Raw genomic sequence first — 19,525 nt, 5'->3', positions numbered from 1 at the left:
CTCAAGGAGCCCACAATCCAAAGTCCCCATTAATTTACTAGGGCCAATTTTGGACAGAAGCCAATTAACCTACCTGCATGTCTTTGGAGTGTGGGAGGAAACCGGAGTACCCGGAGGAAACCCACGCAGGCACAGGGAGAACATGCAAACTCCAAGCAGGTAGTGTCATGGTTGGGATTCGAACCAGTGACCCTTTTTACTGCTAGGTGAGAGTGCTAACCACTACACCACTGTGCCGCCACAATATTCCGGTATTGAAGTGGTTAAACCATAGATCAGGAGTCTCAAACTGGCGGCCCTCCAGCTGTTGCAAAACTACAAGTCCCATCATGCCTCTGCCTGTGGGAGCCATGCGTGTAACGGTCAGCCTTGCAATGCATCATGGGACTTGTAGTTTAGCAACAGTTGGAGGGCCGTCAGTTTGAGACCCCTGCCATAGAGAGTTATGTGGGTAATTTTATGACCATGATCTGCATGTTTTCAATGGGCAGCACGGTGGTTAGTACTTTTACCTAGCAGCACTAGGGTCATTGTTTTTGAATCTCAACCATGGCACTGTCTGCACGGAGTTTGCATGTTCTCCCTGTGCCTTCATGGGTTTCCTCCGGGTACTCTGGTTTCCTCCCACACTCCCAAGACATGCTGGTAGGTTAATTGGCTCCTGTCTAAATTGGCACTAGTATGTATATGAATGTGAGTTAGGGATCCTTAAAGTGAAAGGACTGATGTCAATGTTGAACATCCCTTGTGATAGCAAGTTCAATAAAAAACAAAAAACAAAACAAAAACAAATTCTGGAGTAAAAAAAAAATTCTTAAAAAAATGTTTAAAGTGACCCAGTGCTTATGTGCAAATGCGAACAAACACTTGTTCCACATTCATATATAAATGGTGATCGCATCACACATGAGGTATCCTTTCAACTTCGGCGTGAGCACAATGATGTGCCATGCCACAGGCATAAAGTGTGACATGTGACTCAGCATAACATCATCTTTAATATTTTACCAAAATTGGGTATTGTATTTTGTCTGTGTGCACTAAAATTAATTTAATGCTCCATGCACACTAGCTGAAAAAAGCGCTGCTAGCAGCGTTTAAAAAAAAATCTGGTTCTAGAAGCAAATGGTGTTATCCTTTGTGTCCATTTAAAAAATCGTTTTTTTTTTTTTTTTTTTTTTTTTTTTTAAAGCTTCGGCTTATAGAAGGAAAAACAAATAACTAACATCAGATAGTTGTTAGTACAGCGGCTCCTTCTGATCTCTTCACTTTTTTTTTTCATTCTGCCAGCTGGGTTGAACAAAAAAGTGTATATTTCTCTATCGTTCATTGATGGACACAGCAGCTCCTCTTGACCTTGGGGTTATATCGCCCCTTCAGGAGAGGACTAGGCAGAAAGTGTTAAAAACAGCAACACTTGCACAGTACCGCCCAGGGGGCAGTCCTACTGGCTATAACCCCTCACACTGCATCCAGCAGCTCAATTTTTTTCTGCCTAGTGTAGAAGGACCTGGCTCCCGGTGGAACCATTGGTCCTGGGAATTTTTTATTTTTTCTGCATTTTTGATTCCTGTGATCTACAATCAACAGCCGGGCTGGGTGATAGGCTGGATAATGGATCCTTGTAGTCTCCCCAGCCTGGCCATCGAGCGTGAGCAGGCCCTAGCTATGCGCTGGGTCGGCCACGACATGTCCCGTCTAATCCAGTTGCGACCGGTGAGCGATATGCTCCGGGGCACACATATGACCGGGCTACTGCTGTCTGTGTCACAGTGTGCTGTGGCCGGCAGCCACCCTGTACCTGCTCAGGTGATGGGTCTGTGTAATGCATCCAGCAGTCCCTGCAGGAGGAGTAAGTATGGTTCCATCTGTCTTGGCAGCATGCAGCAGCTGGGCATTCCCTGGGAGGTCGACTAGGGGTCTCTCGTGCTCCCTTTCTTCTCTCCCTGTCCCTTCCCTCCCCCCCATGCTATGGGCCACTGTTTGACTGGGCACATGGGGGGTGCGGTGCATGTACCGGGGGGGGGGAGGCTCTGGGTCCTGGCAGGGGGCTGTGTTGGGGGTCCGCTCGTCCCATTCCCTATTTCTGGGCCATGGTGGGTTGTATATGCTGTGTGAGCATATTCCATTTTCCTGGGGCCATGGCAATTTTTTGTAGCCAGAGGCAGTTTTTTTTCCTTTCAGCCATTTTCTAGTAGTTCAGCAGCCATTTTCTTTGTGCCCTCAGGCGGTTTTGCTGAGGTGGCCGGCGGCCATTTTCTAGTAGTCTCAGGTAGTTTTGCCTCTAGCATTGGGTGCTTCTTTCCTTCTAGAGCAGCGCGCTTTCCACACAGACACCTCGTGGATGACACGGGAGAGTGGACAGCAGCAGCACAGAGCATTACCTGGGTCAGGGTGGAGAGTCCTGCGGGGGGGCCCCTCAGTCTGTGGCAGCTAGGAGGGTGGACTTTTTGTGTGATTTGCCTTAGATCCCTAAGTGGGGACAGGCAAGTGTTGTTCAGCATGGCGTCAGAAGCTGGCGCTTCTTCCCCAGACATCCCTGTTATTGCAACTGGTTCCCCTGCACCTATGGATGCTCTGTCGGCGGTCCTGGAGGCCTTTGTTGCCAGGGTGGAAGCGGCATGCGGGCACAAGGGGGTGAAAAACGCCCCTCCATCGTCTTCTGGGGAAAGCTCTGGTTCAGACTCGGGGCCTCGCTGTGACAGGCGGCCCCTGTTCTGACGTGTCAGAAGATGCGGACCAGGACCGTTCGGACAGTGAGAATGACTCCATGTCTGTGTCAGCGCAGGAAAAGGCGCTTGTAGGAGCACTTATTACAGTGGTTCGGGATACCCTAAACATGGAGGATATGGCGGGGACATCTACAGAGGTGTCGGTCCCTTTCGGGTCCCACAAGGCGGCCCGCACAGCTAAGGTGTTTGCTTACCCAACTTATTTTTATAAGTTTACTTACAAGGAGTGGGAAAAACTGCAGTGGGCCTTTTCAGTCCCGGAACGCATGGCGATGCTTTACCCCTTTGAGGAGAGTTTCCTGAAGAAATGGACATCTCCGATTGTTGACCCACCGGTATCCAGGTTAAATAAGGTAACCACGATTCCAGTGGAAGGGACTCCTGCTTTCAAGGACCCTGCCGACAGAAAGGCAGAGGTGGTTGCCCTGGTGTCACACTTACTGAACGGGCAAGATTATTGCACCGTGAGTTGGAGAAGCAACAGGCTTCCCCGGTCTGTGTGGAGTTGGCAGACCAGTTGGTGCAGGGCCTTAAGTATGTCTGTGATGCGGCCTTAGATATGGCCCCCTTGCACTAGAGCCTCAGTATCAGCAGTAGTGCTATGTCGCCTGATTTGGCTGAAATGCTGGTCTGCGGACCCAGGCATCTAAGAAAGCACTGGCGGACTTGCCCTTCCAGGGAGAGAGGCTATTTGGAGCTTCGCTGGATGACATTATTAAGAATGTTACTGGGGGTAAGAGTACGTCGCTCCCACAGTCCAGAAAAGGTAAGGAGCCACGCCGTAGGCAAGGGCCCTCCTTTTCCTCTCAGAAGCGGCTTTTTTGTCCTCCTGGGTCGACAGGTAAGCATTCTCAGTCTGACAAGGTGCCTTCTGAGGGAAGCATCCTTGGTTTCACAAGCCTGCGAGCAAATCTGTTACCGCATGAAGATTTGCCCCCACCCGACTCTCGGGTAGGGGGTCGCCTTTGGGAGTTTGCAACCTAGTGGACCTCCCTGCTTTCCAACCAGTGGTTCTTGCGAACTGGTTTCATCGGGATACGGATTTCTTGTCCGCCAAACAGATTTTTTTCCCTCCAACCTTCATCATCTTCTGGCTCGTCAGGAAGCCCTGTTCGGGGCAGTACAGGACCTGCTGTAGTGCAGGGTGATAGTGCCTGTACCGACGCCGGAAAGATTTAAGGGATTCTACGCCAATCTGTAGTCCCAAAGAAGGAAGGGATCCGTCTGGTCCTGGACCTCAAGGTCCTCAACAGCTTTGTGAAAGTACAAAGGCTCAGGATGAAATCGGTTCGCTCAGTTGGTCACTGCACTCCATCATGGGGATTATCTGGCATCCCTGGACATCAAGGACGCATACTTGCATGTCCCCATATGCATTAAGCATCAGAAGTTTCTGCGATTTGCAGTCAGGGACGAGCACTACCAATTTGAAGCTCTCCCTTTTGGCCTGGCGTCAGCACCGAGGGTCTTCACCAAGGTGCTAGCCCCAATTTTGGCTTTGTTAAGGCAGCGAGGGTTACCTGGACAACCTCCTTCTGAGGGCAGCATGCACCTCAGAATTAAGGGAGGATGTGGCAATCGCCACGCAAACTCTTCGGGAGTTTGGTTGGGTACTGAACCTATAGAAGTCTGTGTTGGTGCCGACTCAACGCCTGGAGTACCTGGACCTGCTTCTGGACTTCCCGGAGGCGAGTGTCTTTCTCCCTACTGACAAGCTGCAGACTCTACCAGCTGCAGTGAAGTTTTTGGTGTCCTGCAGGTGGTGCGTTTTTTGCATGAGAGTCCTGGGTCTCATGGTAGCCAATTTCGGGGCGGTACCGTATGCTCAATTCCACACTCCAGTCTTGCAAAAGGAGATCCTGTCCCAATGGGACAAATCTTCGTTGTCCCTGGATTGTCAAATTGGGGTGAGCCAGCTAGTCATGGATTCCCTGCTCTGGTGGCGGAGGTCGCTGGCCCTTCGGTCCGGGAAGTCGTTCCTTCCTCTTCATTGGACGGTAATGACAACGGCGGACCCCAGCCTGACCGGTTGGGGGGGGGAGTCTGGGAGTCTTTCTAGTGGCCAGGAGGGTTTCGGAGTTGGCCGCCTTGTCTTGCAAGTCTCCCTACTTGATCCTCCACAATGATAAAGCGGTGCTGCGTCCACAGCCTTTGTTTGTGCCAAAGGTTGTTCCGGCCTTTTCATTTAAATTAGTATATTGTGCTTCCGTCCTTATGTCCTCGGCCGTCACACCCCAAAGAGGTGGCTTTGCATTCCTTGGACCTGGTCCGGGCTCTGTGGGTGTATCTGTCTGCTACAGTCTGACCTTTTCAGAGATCGGACTTTCTATTTGTATCGGTGGCTGGTCCGAAGAAGGGACTGGCGGTCTCGTCGGCCACCATTTCTCAGTGGATCAGACAGATTGTGGTTCAGGCTTATGCCATAAGGGGGCGGGCGCCTCCCTTTCCTGTCACGGCACATTCTACCAGGGCAATTGGTGCCTCTTGGGCTTTCTGACATCAAGCGTCTGTTTCTCAGGTGTGTAAGGCGGTAACCTGGTCGTCCGTTCACACTTTCACCAAGTTTTACAAGGTTGATGCGAGCGCATCTTCGGTTGCTTGCTTCAAAGTTTTGCTGTTTAAGGTTGCAACTCCTCCGTTGAGGAGCTCTGGTTGTTATTAGTGGAATTATTTTCTTGCTGTTCCCACCTCTTTTGTTTTTTTGGCACAGCTTGGGGACGTCCCTAAGGTCAAGATGAAGATGCTGTGTCCATCAATGAGCAAAAGAGAAAATAGGATTTTTGTACTGAAGTTCACTGTTTTTGTTCTCTGAAGTTCATTGACAAACACAGCACCCACCCCTCCTATTTATGAGTGTGCTGCTTTTGATGAACTGAGCTGCTGGATGTAGTGTCAGGGGTTATAGCCAGTAGGACCGCCCCCCCGGGCGGTCCTGTGCAAGTGTTGCTGGTTTTAACACGTTCTGCCTGTCTGCCTAGTCCTTTCCTAAAGGGTCGATATAACCCTAAGGTCAAGATGAAGATGCTGTGTCCGTCAATGAACTTCAGAGAAAAGGATTTTACGGTGGGTACAAAAATCCTATTTTTCTTCATCGCAGAAACGGGTAGGACTTTGCAACAAAGTGTGTTAAAATCCCTGCAATGTACATTGATTGCCCAGAGGGGATATTTATTTTTCAACAAAAGTGGAGATACTCTTAAGGCCCATACACACGATCAGACTTTTTGACAACAAACATGCAAATTAGCTGTTTTGGAGCAACATCCGACCGTGTGTACGCTCCATCGGACAAACTTTTTTGGTTTTCATCTGACTTTTGTTGGCTGTGCGAACGGACAAACTTTCTGGCAACAAAAGTCCGATGGAGCAAAGTCTGATCGTGTGTACAGAAAACCATAGGACTTTTGTACAAAGTATGAACAGGCATGCTCAGAACCAATGCAAAAGATCAGACAACAATACAGAAGTTGACCAAAGGTGGCGGTAAAGAGCAGAAAAACCACGTGATTTGGTGAAAGTTGGCTGAAAAAGTCCTGCTGTGTGTATGCAATACAAGTTCAGGGCCGACGCCCTTTGTACAAAAATCCAAGGGGAAAGTTTGTACAAAGTCCTATCGTGTGTATGAGGCTTTAGGCTGGATTCACACAGGCACGGTGCGAACTTCAGCTCCATTTTCTCTGTGAAGAGAAAAAGCAGCTGTTCAGCGATTTACTCTCCATTGCATCTGTGGATCAGCTGAGCAAAGGTGGGGGTGTAGTGAGGAGGGGGAGAGAATTCCTGTTCAGAACGTAACACATCTGAGAATCAGATGTGTTCCAATAGAGGATAATGTGCCTGCAATTCGAACCGCAATGCCTAGAAAACGCACACTGTTTTGGGCAGTGCGGATGCAACGCACATGTGTGAACCAGACACGTTGAAAAGAACAGATTATAAAATGTTCTGTGAATTGGATGTGGTGTAAGCCGCATCCAATTCGCATAGGTGTGAACCCAGCCTTAAGCTGAAATGGGTGAAATGGCTGGCAGAAAGAAATGAGATGGAGAACAGGAGGCTGCAGCATAAGGTGACTGAGCGACACTTCTCAAAGGAAGCAGACACTGAGATGGAGGAGGAAGAGAGCAGGAATACAAACAATCTGGCATATGCAGAGCCTTGAGATATCGTAGAAGCAACAGAAGTGTGCACAAATGGGAGTATGTACCTGTCTTGGAACTACAAGTGGCATCAAATGCTGCTTACAAAGGGTTGTAGGTTTCCTAAATAAAAATCACTTCCTAGTTCTTCTCCGACTGCTGAATTCTTCATCACATTACCCATGTTAAAATAATTTGATATGACAAGTTTTTGGCAGCTAGAAGCACACATACCGTATATACTCGAGTATAAGCCGAGATTTTCAGCCTCTTTTTTGAGGCTGAAAGTGCCCCCTCGGCTTATACTCGAGTCGCCGCTGTCTGACTGCTCGATCAGCGTATCGAGCAGACAGACGGCGGACATTAATTTTCAAAAGCCGCGCCTCCTTCTCCGCCTCCGCCTGTGATAGGCGGAACACTGAATTTCCCAGCAGTCAGTGTTCCGCCTATCACGGACATCCGCTCATTCTCATACTACGGACGAGTATGAGAGGATGTCTGTGATAGGCGGAACACAGGCTGCTGGGAAATTGAGTGTTCCGCCTATCACAGGCGGAGGCGGAATTTTGAATTGTAGAATGGCCGCCGAGAAGAGCGGCGATCCATCGGCACGGGACGGAGGAGGCACGGCACGGCACGGGACGGAGGAGACACGGGACGGAGGAGGCACGGCACGGGGGAGGCACGGCACGGGACGGAGGAGGCACGGCACGGGACGGAGGAGGCTCGGGACGACGGCGGCTCGGGACGGAGGCTTGGGACACAGGTAGGCTGGACACACACACAAGGCTGCACGGACACACACACACACACACACACACACACACACACACACACACACACACACACACACACACACACACACACACACACACACACACACACACACACACACATGGATACACACACACACACACATGGATACACACACACACACACACACAGGGATGGATGGATGGATGGATACACACACACACACACACACACAGGGATGGATGGATGGATGGATGGATACACACACACACACACACACACACACACACAGGGATGGATGGATGGATGGATACACACACAGGGATGGATGGATGGATGGACACACACACACAGGGATGGATGGACGGACACACACACAGGGATGGACGGACACACAGGGATGGACAGCCATGTCTCACCCTCGGCTTATACACGAGTCAATAAGTTTTCCAGTTTTTTGGGGGTAAATTGGGGGCCTCGGCTTAGACTCGGGTCGGCCTATACTCGAGTATATACGGTATGTATTAAATCGCCTGCAAAGTATCTGAAATCATGGTGACTTTATGACACATAGCAGCTAGCTATGACATTTCTTTTTTGCAGGTGCACTTTGGGCTGCTTTTAAAAACGACTGCTGTAGACTTTTGCGCAGGCCACAGAGCAAACGCACCTTTTTGGTTGCTTTTGGCAACGTTATTTTTTATTTTTTTCTCAGCTAGTATGACAAATCTGCTGATGTAAATATTGCAATTTAAAGATTTATTCACTTTAAACTGATTTTTTTTTTTTTTTTTTTTACATAATCACAGACCTTTAATCTTATAAAGAAACATTTGGGGGAATTCTTTATTTTTTTTTTATACTTGCCAGAAACGCCCTGTTGCTAGGGCTCCTAATCTGCCACTTCCTGGTCCGGGGCGCTCCTCATCACTTCCTCCCTCGCCTGTGCTCCTGGAAAATGTGAGTCATCACTTCCCAGGCGTCTGTGGGCAGTACTGTGATCAAAAATCCTGTTATTTCTCTAAAGGAAATTACACGATTTAAGGCGGTTGCCTTAACAGGGCAGGACCTTCCTCTGTCGTCGCTCCTTGTTATGGCAATTTTTGAAAAAAACGGCGCTACGGCCGCCGGTGAATCACAGATGCGCAATATCGAGAGGTGCTTGCTGGTTACCCAGCATACACCTTGCCATCGCTAATCCTAGAAGAGGTATCAATTGGGCTTCACATGCCCACAATCATCGTGGCAATGGCCAGAAGAGGATTTAATAAGTTGAGTATAAAATAAATATATTAGCAACATCCACTAGCAAACATGTAAAATGGTATTTATGCTAATAATGCATTTATGCTCAGATACCTGAAAAAAAAAATGTGGCTGGAACTCCGCTTTAACATTAATTTAGTTTTAAACCGTGACCGAAATGAAAGTGGGGGATCTCGGATCAAAGTATTATGTGGTGCATTTGAGAAAACGAGTTGCATGTGTGCATTACATGCATTTCAATGCCACTGCGCACAAAAAACAGCAAATTATATCCTGCACTCAACACACATATGAAAACCACTGGTTAAAAATGCAAGACTGACCCATATCACTGTTTGCCACTCATGCACATAATAAAAATGGTTTTGTAAATTGGAGCAGACGTGGGTGCTAAGAGCAATGTTTCCCGAGTTCATTTATTCCATATATTTCTTTTACCCTGCCAAGGATTTTCTTTCAGATAGTGTCATGCGTGTTTTCGGAATTCGAGCATGTCACATTGACTTTTATGAGTGAGATCATGAAATAAAGAAACCATCTTGGTGGACTACATTCTATAATATGTTGGTTACTTTTAATTATTAGACCAAGATGTTTATTACAGTGCAGTTAGAACAAAATTGTTACCTGTTACATGCTTACTATATATTACATTTGAATGCAGATCATTGTTCACAAGGAGCCAGAGAATGTGTCCAATTCCAGGATACACTACAACATGGCCAGAAATCATCCGTATCAGAACAAGGATGCCTGGGATGTAAAGCAGCTGCTGGAGGTGAGAGGGTATGCGTGTTACACCAGCTGCTAATATAGTTTTAACAGCCATATTGATGTTTATTTACTGCTTTAATTATTGGTGTTAATTTCATGGTCTGGTGATCTGATGACTGGAGGGTGGTAGTGATCAAGCAGCAGCAGGGGAGGTGAAGGAAGCATAGATGCAGAGAATATGTGAATTAGAAGCAGAGAGATACATGGATGTATTTCAGTTCTTTAGGTACAGCTTCCTCTTCAGCAAGGATATTGATGTCCCCAACTCTTGTGAAACTAGCAATCAGGCGCATAGTGCCTGAGATCAGGGCTCAAAATGTCAAATCCTGAGCTACTAGCCAGGCCTTGTTGCTCGCCACCAGTTTCCCCACTCAACCCCTACCCTGCCCCACCCCACCCTTAATTCCGTCCTTATACACATCCTTGTATATTATGTTATGAAATTACACTGTTAAATGTTTTATGCAGAATTAAAGTGTTTACCCTAAATAAATAAAAAAATAGGTTAAAGCATGTTATACATCAGTGCTTGTGATGTGTAATTTGGCCCCTTGTATAACCTAAAATATCTGTCTGATCCTGCCCAGTTCTGCCCTCCTCCCTGTAAACTGACCGCGGTTTATCATGGCTGCTGAGCCCTGACACCGTGGTCAGTTTACGTGCCTCTGTCATCCACTGTATCTCCTTTCTCCCCTCTCCTGCCTGCCTGTCGGCTCCAGACCCCCCCCCCCCCCCCTCATCTAGCTATTTGCCTACTCATGCTGTATGCCAGGCCCTGCTAGAATGACGGGGGTGGATTCTGTGAAGAGAATAGACTCCTGTTCAACCCCTCCATCAGCCGGTGGCACCCACCCACCTCCCCCCTACCTCCAATGTGGCTCCACACTCATCCTCCGCTTATTTCCACTCGCTTAATGCAAGCAGGTGAGTGGAAATTTTGAGGGCTCCCTTACACAGCACACTGCATGTATACACCTATGAGACTCATGGCAAAAAGAGTGCAAATGGCACAGGAAGTTCACTGCTGTTTTTTCAGGCAGTATTCAAGGAAAAGAGTGCATTTTTAAGAGTACAGCTTTTGCACAATTACTATCTTCGCTTTTTAAGTTTAGGTCCTCTTTGAATCACAGACCTTATCTGCAAATGTTTTTTCAGTCCCTTGAATTAATCTAATCATCACTCTTTTTTTTTCTTTTCTCTTCTACAGCAATTCAGCTATGATATATCAGAAAAGGCATCTGGGGTCTGTCTGGCCCATCTCTTCACCTATCAGGACTTTGACATGGGAACTCTAGGATTGGCTTACGTAGGATCCCACAAGCAAAACACCCATGGAGGGATCTGCCCTAAAGGTTGGTCTTTGTTTAATATCTTAGGGCCCATGCACACTGGCTTAAAAGAACGTTTATTCTAGAGGAGTTTAGTGTTTTACCTGCAGAAGTAGCTAATGTTATCCTATGTGTACATGCACATTAGGACATTAAGAGGCATATTTTTAAGTTTTTAGCTTTAGGCTGGGTTCACACTGAAGCGATGCGGGAACGCCGCGAATCCGCGGCGGGTTCCCACATCGCATGCCTCCCGCCGGCAGTTCACACTGCCCTATGCGGACTGCTGGGAGTGTCAGTGAAACCTTAATGACACCCCCAGATCAGTTTGCATATCGCAGTGCGATCTGTAAACTCGGACAGGAATCGGATCGCATGGTGTGAACACCCAAAAAAAGGGTCCTGTGCGAGTTTGGAGCGGGTGCGATGCGAATTCAGCCATACTATCTGTATGGCTCAACTCGCATCGCACAGAGATCGGATGTGATTTGCACTGCAGTGCGGTGCGAATCACATCCGGGTCTCCTAACCGCAGCAGTGTAAACCCAGCCTAAAGAGACAGAAAAAAACCCTTTTTATCTTGTGTTTTTGAGAGCAGATTTCTGGCAGAAAGAAAACACTAAATGCCTTTCCAGAAGCGCTCCTATATGAGACTGTTTGAATCTCGGCCAGTTCTGCTGCAAGAATTGGTGTTTTTAAGTCCAGTGTGCTTGGACCCTATATGTATTCTGGAAACCCATTAAGGCTAGGTATAGGCAATGCTTTAAATGGCATCTGCATCATGCTGCGCTTGTAAGTTTTGCTGAACAATGTGCAAAAGATCTAAACACTATACAGTTTTGTTAAGTTATTCTCGCACTATACTTGACAATATAACCAAGTTTAGACACACGGACACACTGTTTTAGGGTTAATGACCTAAAAACAGCAGGCAGGGGCACTCCAGCTTTAATCAGCACAACCAATGGAGGCTACGGCCACCTGCACCTTCCTTAAGCCTGTCCATAGACTGTTTGAATCTCAGCCAGTTCAGCAGGAACCATACGAGATTGGAACCATGTATAGGCCGGTTGAATGTACCAAGTTGATGGATTGATCAACTTTAGTTGACAGCCCCTCCCCCCGGGAGAAGACAATGGCTTGGCAGGGGGGATTTCTGCATCAACACTATCTTTTGCAGGAAACAAATTTGCTCTGTGTATGGCCTGCCTATAAGCCTACCTGGGGCCAGTAACAAAGAATAGCATGTAGCATCACTTGTCATAGTGTGCAAACGATCCCGTGGATTAGCCCCTCTGTGCCTTCATTTATTTTCACCAAGCTTGTAAAGGACTGTGGTAGTGGTGGTGGTAGTAGTAGTAGTAGATTTCCTAGTTCTAGATAAAGCTGTCATTGGGAGTGTTTTACATAGTGTGTGTCTCTTGAATTTTTTGTGCCTGTTTAAGGTGTCTTTGCCCTATTCATTGAATGTAGGTGTCTGTTTTGTCACTTCACTTTTACTGTGCAGTCCTGTTCCTCATTCTTTGCTGTCACAGGAGATTTTGTTTCATGGTTTCACAGTCTGAGGAGTAGTCTGTGACTTCTGTTTTTCCATTATTCTGAAATGTCACATTTGACATGACTTCATCTCTCTCTCTCCTGACAGCTTATAAAAGTGAATCATCCCAGAAGCCTATTTATTTAAACACCGGTTTAACAAGTACAAAAAATTATGGGAAAACCATTCTAACAAAGGTATGAGCAAGAAGGCCTGTACTCCCTTTTATTGTAGATGACCTGATTTTTGTGTATTCTGTGTGATTCCTAACAATGATGTATTTAATTATCTGCAAAATTGTAAAAGACTGTCAGTTGGAAGTCCTCCCTTGTAACACGGGGGAGGGGTCATTTACTCTTTGCTCTTACAGGTCATCTGTATCACCACCTAATGTTTAAAATATGGTATTGCAGTGCTGTCTTAAAATAACTGCTGTTTTGTGGTTCCTTCCACCAGCACTTGATTATTTGTTTCTAATGCTGAATGTCGTCATCTGGGGAGCTTTCTGCTCACTACCAACTGCGTGACACCAGTCAGACCGGAAGTAGGGAGATGTTTCTTCTATTCCTGTTTTGTCTAGTGGAACATAAACCTCCCAAATGGGGTACTAGGGATTTGACAGATGTTCTTACCCTTCCTCCCTATATTCATACTAATTCTAAGCTGGTTGGAGTTTAGCGTTTAATGTCTTTTTTTAATATTGAATATCGACAAAAAAAGTGACTTGACCAGGGTAATAAGTGATTAAAAGGTGAAAAGTGATATGTTAGTATATTGCTGCCAGTAAAGAGGAATTTTCACTTGCCTGTAACTTCCATATCTATGAGTGCAGTACAGGACACAGGCAAAGTATCCATAGACCTTGGGTTATAGGCTTGTGCTTTTCAGGTGATTGGACACTGGAAAAGCTTTTGAGGACATGCCCTCTAGGTGCCTCCCCTATAACCCTATATCACTCCGGGAGTCCTCAGTTTTTTTTCTACTGCCTAAGTTGATTGACCTCTTCTCCCTTGAAGAGAAATCACACTTAAGCCTCATACACACGATCAGACTTCCATCTGACTTTTCCGTGGATTTAGATCTGAAGGGTGTTGGCCGTGAACTTGTTCTGCATACACACGGCAGAACATTTTGAGCCAACTTTCACCGAATCGCCTGCTTTTTCAGCTCTTTACCGCCACCCTTTGGGCAACTTCTGTTATTGTTGTCTGATCTTTAGCATTGGTTTCCAGCATGCGTGTTTGTACTTTGGACTTTAGTCCACACCATCGGATTAGCCTCCATTGGACATTTGTTGCTGGAAAGTTTGAGAGCATGCACAGCGAACATTTGTCGGTTGAAAAACCGAAAACTATTGTCCAATGGAGCATAAACACTAGAGCCGCAAAATTAATCATTAAAAAATCGTGATCTCGATTCACCCCCTCTGACATCTCTCCTGCAGAGGTTGCTGATTCTTTCATATAAACAAGTGGAGAAACGATCTGCTCACTCAGCTGTCAACAGAAAACAAGGGCAGTCTGCAAAGTTTTTTTTTTTTTTTTTTTTTTAACTTGCAACATTGTAACTAAGCTTCATTCTTATATCAAAGGGATAGAACTTCTGTGTTAATAAATAATATGGGCAGAGTGTAAATGCAGGAAGTTTAACCACTTAAAGTCTAAATCTATTTCTGACATTTCTTTCTTAAGTTTAAAATCAATATTTTTTGCTAGAAAATTATTTGGAACCCCCATACATTATATATATTTTAGCAGAGACCCTAGGAAATAAAATGGCATTTGCTGCAATATTTTATGCCACACTGTATTTGCCCAGCGGTCTTTCAAATGCAATTTTTTTGTGAAAACATTCACTTCAATGAATAAAAAAGAAAAACAAAACAGTAAAGTTAGCCCAATTTTTTTTGTTTTAATGTGAAAGATGATGTTACACCACGAAAATCGTGAGAGAATCATGATCTATCTTCTAAGCAAAAAAAAATTGTGATTCTGATTTTAGCCAGAATCGTGCAGCTCTAATGCACACAGTCGGATTGTCCATTTAAAACAGGTCCATCGGACCGTTATCAAAAAGTCTGATCGTGTGTATGGGCCTTTAGCTTAACTAGTTTATCATTTTATCTTCTGACTCAGTCTTAAACTCCCAATTATATCCTTCTCGGCCTTCTAATTTCACAAATATAAGCAGCGCATCCTGAAATGGTGCAACCTCTGTAGAACATTCAGACTTGTACCTGGACCCCACTCTGTGGGAACAGCCTGTAATATTGCTTGGGGCACAGGATCCTATATGGTTGTTCACCTTGGTACTTGGTACAACACTTGTAGTCAGCCGCAGGGTGCTATACCAAGGCCACGGTCCATTACTGTGGAACCCAGACCCTGAAGACCCCTTAGAGGGTATGCCCACTGTGATGAGCAAAGCCTGGACACATGTATTAGCCATTTTCTCTCCCCTGTGTCATGTGACTCATTAGTATTTCATACTCTCATACTGGTCACAGGTAGTTCAACATGGCACCTCATGGCAAAGAACTCTCTGAGGATCTGAAAAAAGAATTGTTGCTCTACATAAAGGTGGCCTAGGCTATAAGAAGATTGCCAAGACCCTGAAACTGAGCTCCATGATGGTGGCCAAGACCATACAGCGGTTTAACAGGACAGGTTCCAATCAGAACAGGCCGCGCCATGGTCGACCAAAGAAGTTGAGTGCACGTGCTCACCGTCATATCCAGAGGTTGTCTTTGGGAAATAGACATATGAGTGCTGCCAGCATTGCTGCAGAGTTTGAAAAGGTGGAGGTCAGCCTGTCAGTGGTCAGACCATACGCTGCACTCTGCATCAAATTGGTCTGCATGACTGTCGTCCCAGAAGGAAGCCTCTTCTAAAGATGATGCACAAGAAAGGCAGCAAACAGTTTGCCAAGCAGACTTTTTTGACAAGCAGACTAAGGCACTGGGGAGCTACAAGTCATTGAGGGAACCAAGAATGCCAACATGTACTGTGACATACTGAAGCAGAATATGATCCCCTCCCTTCGGAGACTGGGCCGCAGGGCAGTATTCCAACATAACGACTCCAAACACACCTCCAAAATGACCACTGCCTTGCTAAAGAAGCTGAAGGTAAAGGTGATGGACTGGCCAAGTAAATCTCCAGACCTAAACCCTATTAAGCCTCTGGGGCATCCTCAAATGAAAAGCAGAGGAGCGCAAGGTCTCTAACATCCACCAGCTCCGTGATGTTGTCATGGAGGAGTGGAAGAGGACTCTAGTGGCAACTTGTGAAGCTCTAGTGACCTCCATGCCCAAGAGGGAAAAGGCAGTGCTGGAAAATAATGGTGGCCACACTTTGGGCCCAATTTGAAAATTTTCACTTAGGGGTGTACTCACTTTTGTTGCCAGCGGTTTCGCCATTAATGGCTGTGTTGAGTTATTTTGAGAGGACAGCAAATTTACACTGTTCTACAAGCTGTACACTCACTACTTTGTAGCAAAGTGTAATTTCTTCAATTTTGTCACCATGAAGATTTACCCAAATATGAGGGGTGTACTCCCTCTTGTGGGACACAGTGTGTGTGTGTGTGTGTGTGTGTGTGTGTATAATATATATATTATTATCACCAGGGTATGTAAACTTTTTGATCAGGGTCATTTGAGTAGTTTCTGTTGTGATTATGATTTAAAAAGAGTAAACACAGTTGATTGATAATAAATGGCTTCAGCCAAACACTAACCCATGAGTGAAAGAAAAGTGTTTGTGTTATCATTCATATTCTGTGAAAAATGCCCAAGAAACCATAAATTCTACTGGGGTATGTAAACTTATGAGCACAGCTGTGTGTGTCATATATATTATATTATATAATATAATATATATAATATTGCAGTGTTGTGGACAGATAAGAAAAGGTCACCTCTGACCATTACCACAAAAAGCAGGGCTTTGTTTGGAATGTGTTGACTTTACAGTGTAAACTTGGTGTTAAAATTAAATCACTTAGTTACATCACACCACTGGTTGCCTACTTTTACCACTACTTCCTCCTAGAGCCCTTATTAGGTACTCAGGCGCTTCCTCCCACCCTTTCGCCTCAAGGATTCGTTACAGGACAATCTACACCTAGGTTCCTGCATACTTCTTCTGGACATGCTTATCCTATATTCCACACCCTACTCTGTGAGTAACCCAATGGGGGAAACCAGACGAATATTCACCATGGTGAACATTTGCTCTGATTGCCCACACAGCACTTAAAGCAGAATGCTTTTGCTCCTCTTTTCTTCACAGGCCACCTTCCCATCTTTGCTTACGCTGCATTACTTACTACAAAACTGAGGCCTCATGGGGTTGGGTTATAGAGAATCTACTCAGAGAGCATGTCCTTGTGAAGATGCAGCTTATAACCCAGGGTCTCTGAATACTTTAGTAAACAGAAAAAAAGGGGGAAAAAAACTGCGCTACGGAAAGTTCAAGATAAAAAATGGTCGGAAGCTGCAATTCTAATGTATACCAAAAATACACAGATAAACATAAGAAAAAAAAGGGGGAACTGCGCTTATCCTCAAACTCCCAGAGTGAACAGGATGTGTGTATATGTGAAAAAAAATCTAAATATTGTACCTATAGAGTCACCTCCACGTATGACACGTATTTGTGCATCCATGTACAACACTACTCCCCTCAAGTGAAATACAGTAACATAGTATTAATGTAAAAAAGAAAGAAAAAACGCCAATAAAAAAGGCCCAATAAAACAAAAAACATAAGAATTTTTTTTTGAATTAAAAAAATAATCCAAAAATGAAATATGTGCCTAATATTATAAATACATAATAATAAAGCAATAATTTGAACACCAAGAATTTAAACAGTATTGACACTGGATAACGTCCATGTGATCATATATCCTACTACATATATCTGAATACTTTGCCTGTGTCCTGTACTGCACTATTAGATATTGAATTTACAGGTAAATCAAATTTTTTTGGCTGCAGTATTTGACTCAAACTATCAAAAATCACAGGTGTCCTTTAACTTGGACTGTGCATTTGTCTTTTTTGTGGTCTAACTTGTGTAATTTCCGGACAGGAAGCTGACCTGGTCACTACTCATGAGTTAGGCCATAACTTTGGGTCTGAACACGATCCAGACAGCATGGAGCTGTGTGCACCCAGTGAGGATCGAGGTGGGAAATATGTGATGTACCCTATAGCTGTGAGTGGAGACCACCAGAACAATAAGGTACCGTACACTGCTTTGTTTTACACAGCTTGTGTTTTTTGTTAATGTAGCCATGTGCAATAATTTTCATTATCGCCTACATAGGATTATTTATACCTTTTTGTCCAACTATTGTTTCAGCAAATGACTGTTCCTTTTCTGTGACACTAGAAAAGTACAGTGCTTATAGCTGCTGCCCTTCTCATACAACATTACACATACTGGGATATGTGTATTTTGGATGGTTTGAAAATGTTTTGTCAGATGAAGTGCTGCAGGCATCTAGTGCGGGTGAATGTATGAAGGCTGACTTAAGAAGCCTTGGGGAAGGCTCACAAATGTAGGGGCAGTAGTCTTATCTTCCACACGGCCAGGGAGAACTTTAGAGTCAATAGGAAAAAGTTTGAGTCAATAGCAAGGCAATGTCTGAGCTTCACACTCAGCCTCCTCATGATTCCCACAAGAATAGAAGTTGGATAAATTGTGTTTTTGTCCTGTCCCTTGAGGGGACATAGGAGGTTTTTAACCTTCAGGTTATACTGCCATGTACAGGAAGATTGGACAATGGTTAACTACCAGCATGCCTCCATTTTTTTCTAGTGTGCTGGAAGGAGGGTCTTTCTTAATTCTGTTGTGGTAAGATTAACCTATTTTTTTGCTAGTACTTTTTTTTTATTCAATTTTTTTTTTCTTCTTTCGCAGCTAAATCTTGTCTCTTCGATGGCAGCTATCCGACATGGTCATCCTTAGCCTGACCTCTGGATTACCATGTCCAAACCCTGCTAAACTGAATGTTGCAGGGCTAAGCTGATAGTGACCTTTGGGAACTATATTCCATGTAGAGCACTGAGCGTTTTCCAGGTCCAGAGCCACTGGCATTGCCTCAGTGCTTGCCCTATCTCTGAAGACCTACTTAGTAAATCTTAGTTAAAACCTACTTGGCAAGGCTCTGAGAGACAGTCAGGCCAAGCACTGGGAGCCTACCCCATTGAGGTAGGTCCTCGATGTGACTAAGCGCTGATTTCATCCACTGGGTGGAGTGTCACACATGCATACTCGGAGCTCTCTGTAAGCCCTTGTACACATGGTCGGACATCCCGACAACAAAATCCGTTGGATTTTGTCCGAAACTGGTGTTGCATACACACGGTCGGACAAAGTTGTCGGAAAATCCGATCGTACATAACGTGATGACGTTATTTCATTACTACGTTCAGGCTAGTAGCCAATAGCTTTGGTCTAGGAATTCAATCTGAGCATGCGTGGCACTTAGTCCGATCGTTTGTAGAGAATTCCGATCGGACAAAGTCCGATCAGATCATGTTGTTGGAAAATTTTATAGCCCAGCTCTAAAACTTTGTCGGTCGGATATTCCGACGGAAACAGTCCGATGGAGCCCACACACGGTCGTTTAATCCAACAACACGGTCCGATCGGACATTTTCCATCGGAATGTCCGACTGTGTGTACAAGGGCTAAGATTATATAAATTTACCCAGGGCTTTTTTTCTCAGGGAATAGGTGCAGCAACTCAACCATGCCCTCCCCTGCCGGACCACATTAAACAGTGTGGCCAAATTGCACAGTGGGAGGATAACAAAGGTAAATACCAGAAGTGCAGTATTTGCAGAGTTCAGGGGTGCCCTTTGCACAAAGTGTAGTGGTCAGGGGTGTGCTATGTACCAAGTTCAGGGTTCATGGTGCAGAGTGCAGTTTTAGGGGTGCCCTACAGTGGTGAAAATAATTATTTTATCCCCTGTGGATTTTGTAA

General features: G+C 45.3%; 1 protein-coding gene across 2 annotated transcripts in view; it reads left to right on the top strand.

The window, feature by feature from the left end:
• Nucleotides 1–19,525, top strand: part of ADAM17 (ADAM metallopeptidase domain 17) — a 130,203-nt gene that overhangs the window by 55,933 nt on the left and 54,745 nt on the right. For both annotated transcript variants that reach the window (XM_077488764.1, XM_077488763.1), the window contains exons 9-12: nt 9,552–9,665; nt 10,869–11,013; nt 12,635–12,723; nt 17,623–17,775. In XM_077488764.1, coding sequence (XP_077344890.1) covers nt 9,552–9,665; nt 10,869–11,013; nt 12,635–12,723; nt 17,623–17,775 — 501 coding nt within the window. The remainder of the gene's footprint in view (nt 1–9,551; nt 9,666–10,868; nt 11,014–12,634; nt 12,724–17,622; nt 17,776–19,525) is intronic.

The sequence above is a fragment of the Lithobates pipiens genome, unplaced genomic scaffold, assembly GCF_037356315.1.
Source record: "Lithobates pipiens isolate NorthernLeopardFrog02 unplaced genomic scaffold, aLitPip1_a1.2 Scaffold_18, whole genome shotgun sequence".
Taxonomy (NCBI): Eukaryota; Metazoa; Chordata; class Amphibia; order Anura; family Ranidae; genus Lithobates; species Lithobates pipiens.
This window is presented reverse-complemented; position numbering and strand designations above follow the sequence as displayed.